This window comes from Phragmites australis, chromosome 1, assembly GCF_958298935.1.
Source record: "Phragmites australis chromosome 1, lpPhrAust1.1, whole genome shotgun sequence".
Lineage (NCBI taxonomy): Eukaryota > Viridiplantae > Streptophyta > Magnoliopsida > Poales > Poaceae > Phragmites > Phragmites australis.
The window spans coordinates 35,600,916-35,608,614 of NC_084921.1; the positions used below are offsets into that span (position 1 = coordinate 35,600,916).

The 7,699-nt window shown below is 43.6% G+C and overlaps 1 protein-coding gene across 1 annotated transcript; it reads left to right on the top strand.

Annotated features, from left to right (window-relative positions):
• The first annotated feature begins 1,797 nt into the window (after positions 1 to 1,797).
• Positions 1,798 to 6,223, top strand: LOC133916797 (plastidic ATP/ADP-transporter-like). Its single transcript, XM_062360645.1, has 5 exons — positions 1,798 to 2,849; positions 4,109 to 4,375; positions 4,451 to 4,594; positions 4,694 to 5,041; positions 5,567 to 6,223. The coding sequence occupies exons 1-5, from the start codon at positions 2,091 to 2,093 to the stop codon at positions 5,933 to 5,935; spliced, it is 1,887 nt and encodes a 628-aa protein (XP_062216629.1). The 5' UTR covers positions 1,798 to 2,090; the 3' UTR covers positions 5,936 to 6,223.
• The last annotated feature ends 1,476 nt before the right edge of the window (positions 6,224 to 7,699 follow it).

The window sequence follows — 7,699 nt, forward strand, 5'->3', positions numbered from 1 at the left end:
CCGAGAGCAAAATTGGTGCTGGGGGAGGGGGTTTACGTTCGAAATATTTACACACAGATGATTCTTAAACTAACACATCTGTGGAATTTGACCTGAAAGGCGGTCTATGTCACATGTCACAGACGGTTACTTACGAACTCCGTCTCAAACCATAAGCCAGACACAGGCAGTTTCTATAATCCCTGTCTGAAACCATCTCTGAGACACAGACGGTTCTTCAAAGAAACCTATCTATGAAAGTATACATACACAGACGGTTACTATGGTAAATCCGTCTGTGATATATATGAAACTGACAGTTGTGCAGCTATATTACTGACACAATTGTTAATTCAACCTGTTTGTGTGTACATATATTACAGACATAGTGATACCTGTCTATGACAAGCGCGAAAATACATACACTTTTGCACAGACAGAAATGAAACCCGTCTGTGATAAGGTTTAACAATCGTCTATGATAACTCGTTATGAGGTCGTGATGGTTGAATGAATGTCAGTTACACTTTTGCTTGAGTCAGCTCATTAGCTCGATAAAAAAAATTCTTCTACACTACATATAATATGATAATTAATTAATTATAGATTTTAGGACAAAATTGTTAGATGTTCTTCAAAGGAGCCCTGTTGGGCAATAACATGTCCTTAATACACAATTCAGTCTCCCCCTTTACTTTAATGTGCACCATGTGAGATGTGTGCTTTAAGGCGATTGCTACTCTGATAAAATCTCATAGCTCTCAAGAAAAGATCATGATTATAAATAAATGGACCGTTTATAAGTAAATAACCAGACCAAATCGACAGCATTCTTGAAGTTAGTTTGACAGTCTAGAAGACCAAACTATTGGTAAACTAGTTCGAAAAGTAATGGGTTAATAAAACGATCTTCAATATGCGTCTCAAGCTTAGACCAGGTTTAAATCACGTTTGGTGAAAAAGAAGGTGCGAGGAAGGAGCACAGCTGGTCCTGTTAGGTCATCGGCCTTCAAAAACACGAGGTGGTGCAGTCAACTATGTCTAGCTGAACGTTTTTTCTTCAATTTAAAAGGAGGCCTCGAGGTCTAAAACATCATATCGCGGTGCAGGATTTCTACCTTGCAAAGTCCTATTCACTATTTAATTTCTAAGCACTTGCCATTTGCGCATAACATATCTGGTCGAGGTCTATGACCAAAATGGGCACTATAAAACCATGATGTTATTCTTCTAAAAGAAGGTCATGATTGAAATAATAGAGCCAAGGAAAAGGATTACTCACAAAACTTACATGAAACCAAATTTTTGTAGGAATTTCAACGGATTGGAATCTTTATAGAGTTATCTTGTAACTTGTTTGTACCATAATTATTTGAATGAAATGTGGCCAAAATACATTCCCCATAGTATCTCGTACTACTCTTCTTTTACTTTTCATGGATTTCAAAACATAACTTTGACAACCCTCCAATCCTATTGATTCTATTTCTAATAAAAATTTAAGTTATATAGTTCTTATACAATCAGTCTTAATATTTTAAATAGATTTATGGTTAAACTTTTGAAAGTTTGATTGGTGGGCAGATTCTAAAAGGATAAATAAAAAAGAACAAAAAAGTAACAAGTACAGTGATAAAAACTTGAAAAAAACAAGTATTGGAGTAGCAGAAACGATACACATCATCTAAAAAAGCGGTAGACTTGAAAAAAACAAGTTCTTTTGCCCTTGAACTGAGGGGAGGTCGTAAACAAACCTCTCTTTATTACAGGGGGAACAAACGCACGGGCGGCGAGCGGCCGAACCAACCAGACCGGCGCTGCCGAGTGCTGACTCGGACTGCGTCGGGCGGCGGCGGCCGCACGCTGTCCCGTTCCGCCCACCAACCCCCGCACCCGCATCAACCAGCGGGATCATTTCCGGCCCGGAAACCAACGGCCGATCCAATCGCCATACGAATGCGCGATCGTTTAATAGTGGAGACCCCACCGCCGCGACCTACCCCTGTTTCCCTCCATTCCCCTTCCCCCAATCCGCGTCTCGAGGTTCGGACCGGCGACGCGGCGAGGCGGAGAGGGCCGCTGCGCCGAGTGGAGCGCCGCCACCAGCACCCATGGAGTCGCTCGCTCTCCTCCACGCCAAGCCCGCCCTTCCTCCCCGCGCCGGCCTGCGCCTCCCGCTCCCGCGCCTGCGCGCCTCCCTCTCCCCTGCCGCCAAGCCCGCGCTCCAATCTCCGCTCCTCGCGTCGAGAGGCCCCCTCCTCCCGCGACACGATGTGGTTCTGGGCCACGGGTTCCTGAAGCGGAGGGCCAGCGCTGGCGGTGGCGTGTCTTGCGGCGCGCAGGCGGCGGCGGGGGCGGTGCCGGCGGCGCAGCCGGAGGAGGGTGGCAGGAAGTTTCTCGGCGTAGACGTGAAGACGCTCAAGAAGATCGTGCCTCTGGGGCTGATGTTCTTCTGCATCCTCTTCAACTACACGATCCTGCGGGACACGAAGGACGTGCTGGTGGTCACCGCTAAGGGGAGCAGCGCCGAGATCATCCCCTTCCTCAAGACCTGGGTCAACCTGCCCATGGCCATCGGCTTCATGCTGCTCTACACAAAGCTCTCCAACGTGCTCTCACGGGAGGCGCTCTTTTACACCGTCATCTTCCCCTTCATCGCCTTCTTCGGCGCCTTCGCCTTCGTGCTCTACCCGCTCAGGAATATCATCCATCCTACCGCGCTCGCCGACAAGCTTCTTGCCGCGCTCGGGCCGAGCTTTCTCGGCCCGGTGGCCATATTAAGGATTTGGAGCTTTTGCTTGTTCTATGTCATGGCCGAGCTGTGGGGCAGCGTCGTCATCTCGGTCCTATTCTGGGGATTCGCCAACCAGGTAAATCTGGATTCTTGGGTCAATCTTGGCATGTACAAATGTTAATCCCTTCGCTAATTTATACTAGTAATAAAAAAGATTTGATTTTGATCCTCTCATTAGCTGACGGATGGGTTATTGGAGAACAAAAAATAGAAGGGAAAACTTGTCTCTGACAAGATGGTTTAAGCAACTTATTGTGTGCTCTTGGGATAATGCGTAGGAAATAAAACGTTTGTTTTGTTAGCAATTGGTAGGCCTGCATTGTAGCTTTGCGCATTGTATTGCGAAAATATTTCGCCGAAAAAATGTAGGTGCCTGTTGCTTTCTTTTATGAATACTTTCGGCTCTATTATTGCTAGCTTTCCTTGATCTAAATTATGTTTCAGTTATTTTCAGTTTTCAATTCGTTGTGGATATCTATTACATTGAACAACTTGGCCGGATATGGTTCACGCTTTATAACTCCTTTCAAAAATTATTTATTGATGTAGTCTTTTGCAAATCTAATATGCCACTGTCATACGGCTACTTTTGTTGCCAGAAAGTAAGGGCCCAAATTGGATTTATTCATACATTACTTTCCAGCTGCGGTTTCTTTTTGACGAGGGATACAACAGTGGGGAGCCTCATTGAGACTTCATAAAAAAGAGAATAAATGCATACTGAAAAAGGTATAAAACAAGAATAAAAGGCAAATCAAAATACAGAATAAGATTGGCTATAAAGAAAAAAAATCAACCAATGAGCATCAGCTAGATAATAAGTCAATATTATGAAAGGGGTGCAATGGCACTACTCCTGGAGCATGACTGATTGATTGCTTATTTACTCTCTTACATCTAAGTGAAGTCAGCTAAGAGATTGAAGCGACTCTCTGGACCAATAATTTCTGTTTAAAGAATGATCAAAGGTTGTTTCAGTTGTTGGTGTTCAACACCAGTGCATAACAGTGTTTAAGATTTTACTGTTTTTCTTTGTAAAATCACCTAGTACCCTGACCCAGGACATGGCGTCAGTGCATGATTTTGGTGAAACAATGTTGCTTTTTAGTACTGGCAGTATGTATTTTAATTGTATCTTGCATTGAGCATTCATAGTTGTAGCTTACAAGGGCTGTCCATTAGAGAGCAGCCCAACTGAAAAGTGTACCTTACAAGGGCTCTGTCTCTCTATGGCATTCTGGTCTGCGATTTGGATTTTGTTTTATTCATATTTGTTGAACTTCTCATCAAATGTTGGCCCTTTAGGATCCTACTTATCTGATTTATTTTTTTCAGATTACCACAGTTGATGAAGCAAAAGAATTCTACCCTTTATTTGGCCTTGGGGCTAATATTGCCCTTATCTTTTCTGGGCGTACTGTGAAGTATTTCTCAAATTTGCGCAAGACATTGGGTCCAGGAATTGATGGTTGGGAGGTATCTTTGAAAGGAATGATGAGCATAGTGGTACTTCTTGGACTTGTCATAACTGCCATCTATTGGGGAGTGAACAAGGTTGTTTTGAATGATCCTTCACTTCCAAAGTCTGATCGCAAGAAAAAGGTCAGTAGCTATGGTTTCTGGTGCTTCCCTTTTTTGCTTCTACTTCAATTAATCTGGTAGCGAATTGTTCAACAGGACAAGCCTAAGCTTGGCATGAAAGAGAGTTTGAAGGTCCTGCTCTCCTCGAGATATGTGAGGGACCTAGCTACCTTAGTTGTTGCTTATGGCATTAGTATCAATCTTGTGGAAGTCACATGGAAATCAAAGCTCAAGGCACAGGTAGTCTTTCTCATCTATCTATTCTTCTTTTCAGATTGTCTTGTTTCCATGGTGTTTTATATTCAGTAATCAGTAATGCTTCCCTTATTCACCTGGCAGTTTCCCAGTCCGAACGAATATTCATCTTTCATGGGTGATTTCTCGACCGCAACTGGGATTGCAACCTTCACAATGATGCTGTTAGGCCGAATTATATTCCGGAAATTTGGCTGGGGGGTGGCTGCGATGATCACTCCCACAGTTCTGTTGCTGACTGGTGTTGCTTTCTTCTCTCTGATTTTGTTTGGACATCCACTGACTCCTATGCTTGCCACAATGGGTATGACTCCCCTTCTGGCAGCCGTTTATGTGGGTGCCATGCAGAACATATTTAGCAAGAGTGCAAAGTACAGTTTATTTGATCCATGCAAGGAAATGGCATATATTCCTTTGGATGAAGATATGAAGGTTTGTTCATCCTTCCAAATTACATTCCCATTCTTGTGATTCCTTAGCGATTGAAGTATTTTTAACAAGTTTTTGTGTTCATTTGCTGATGTTTTGTTCTCTTGTGATGATTGCTTCATGTCAGGTAAATTTGTTTAGACCCTTCTTTTATTTGAAAATGGAGACTACTAAACCAGGATCCTTTGGGCACCAACGATTTTAAATAATAAAACTGTATATTTAGTAGTCACTTAGTTATGCACAGCTGTTTGTCAATCTGTTCAATTTTTCTGATGATGCATATGGTCATATACACTTTTCTAAAGCCTGTTAAATCTCATATGTAAGTGTAACTTCTCTTGGTCCTCTAGTTGTAAATTGACATTAGCTGTCTAGTGAAGATCGTACAGTTTGTCCCAAATTTCTACAGGCATGTCTTGTCCTTGAACTTAGAATCATATTTGGGTGGCACAATGCTTCTTGATGGCTCACTGCCTGCACCACTGTTATAATGCACATGCTAACTCCAGTTTCCTCTCTTTGCAGGTGAAAGGAAAGGCAGCCATTGATGTTGTATGCAACCCATTGGGAAAGTCCGGTGGTGCACTGATCCAACAATTCATGATCCTGACGTTCGGTTCTTTGGCAAACTCAACTCCATACCTTGGCGGCATACTGTTGGTCATTGTACTCGCGTGGCTAGGTGCGGCAAGTTCACTGGACAAGCAATTCACTAGCTTGGCCAAGGAAGATATCAAGAAGGAGAAGGCTTCCAAAGAGAAAGTAGACCCCTTGCTTCTCAAGGAGGCGCCTGTGGAGGGCACTGATGGACTGGTGGAGCAAACAAATGGATCTCTAACGAGTGAAACAACAGGAACCAAGAGCTCGACATCGAACTCATCTCCAATTCATTAGCCTCGTTATTAGAAGCTGTAGGTAGGAGAGTGATTACAGCGAGCAGAAATAATGGAAATCAAGCGATCCATGGCTTTGAAGTTTGTAACAGCGAGCAGCTTCAAGCTGCAAGTAAGTTTTATTTGTAACGTGAGCGAATTTTGACAACCGGCAGTGAATGCCGTTCTGGAGATGCCCCCCCCCCCCCCGGTTGTGCCAATGTCAAATGCACAAATTTCTTGTGCGTTGCGAAACTTGCATTTCCGTGCTTGCATGTGTTTTGAATTGAATCGTGTCATGGTGAAGAAATGTTTGCTTGGCTTTCTTTTCGGTGGTATCAACTGAATGTTTCTCAGGAGAGGGAAAGTGTGCCTTGAAACACAATACATCTGACACAATCACGTTTCCAGTGCGCATCGTGATCAAGGGCCTGATTTGGTGTTCGCCCGTGCAAGTATGGATCACATCAAACTTATAATGTAATCTCACTTTTCTCTCCCTTCAACCATTTGCCATGAGAAGTATCTGAAATACAGTAACGACTGTCCGGGAGCTGAGAGGGCAAAAGGTAGCAAGCGCATGTGAGGCCATCCTTTCCTTGCCAGTACTAGGACTATCGCAGGGATGGTACAGCAGAGGTGGGCAAAATAGCACACTTGCATGTGCACGAACACAAGCAACCAAACCGCCAAAAGCCAGCAGATATTCGGTCGATCGAATGGTTAGTTGACCGCAACATTTACCTGACGAAATGATCGATTCGTCAGCAATCAGCTGTCTTCGAATTCCAAAAGATAATTGATTCTTGGGGAGATCGAGGTTTTCTGCCTTGTCTCCCATTAGCCAGTAGCCATCCATCCTTTCATTTCGGGTCAGCAGAGAACAAGGATTGATGCTGACCTGCTCTGCGAACAGTAACACTTGCATTCTGTTCTTCCCAACGTTTGGTCTGTACATTGGTGGATAAAAATTCTTGGACATGAAGCCTTAGAACTTCGGAGTCGTTTTTCTTTATATGGAAGAAGCTAAAGATGCAAGTCGATGGGGACGGATCACCTAAATTCGGATGCAAAACGCCTCCATTCTGTCGCCTTTAAGCGAGCGCTCTTCAGCTCTTATGTCATTAACTGTTCTAGATGTGTGTTACTCATTTGCCGGTACAGATTGCAGAAGCATGCGACCGGCTTTCTCCCTCTGGTCCTTCTCACTAATCTGTATCAGACGCTTGACAGAGCAGTTAGGCAGCGACGTCAAGGAAACAGCCATCGAACAGTCAAGGAATTCCTCTGTGACCCGAAGATGACGTTGTATTATGACTTATATGAGCAAATAATTCATGGCTTCCGTCTTTCTTTAGAATAAGACTGCTGAATATCCCCGTGAAAGACCGATGCATACAAAATATTCATGTACAGCTGCAAAAACGAATGTTGCACAAAGACCAATCTGCAGTAATGCAAACTAGCAGAGTGTTGAAATTCCTTGAGACGTAAGAGTACAACAGCAGAGGAACTGAGGAAGGACATTGGGTGAAGTGTCTGTTGGCGCAAGAAATGTCTTTAACAACAGAGTGTGGTAAGAACCATCTCATGGGGTGGCTCAAGCTTGAAGAAGAAGTGGAGAGGAATAGAATGCCAAGAGTGATGAAAAAATTCTGATCCCTTGGCAAGATGTTCATAGGTCAGTATTTATATTGCCATCTAGAGTGTAAGTGTATATGTGTATCCCTACGAGACTGGTAGAGGTACAAGTCGTCATTGTACAACTGGGTCCTAGGGCTAGCCT

What these genes read in the sequence shown, in the direction of transcription:
- LOC133916797 (XM_062360645.1), top strand. Translation starts at nt 2,091, where the DNA reads ATGGAGTCGCTCGCTCTCCTCCACGCCAAGCCCGCCCTTCCTCCCCGC. An exon ending in AGTCTGATCGCAAGAAAAAG is followed by an intron (nt 4,376 to 4,450) that starts GTCAGTAGCTAT and finishes ATTGTTCAACAG; the next exon opens with GACAAGCCTAAGCTTGGCAT. An exon ending in CTTTGGATGAAGATATGAAG is followed by an intron (nt 5,042 to 5,566) that starts GTTTGTTCATCC and finishes CTCTCTTTGCAG; the next exon opens with GTGAAAGGAAAGGCAGCCAT.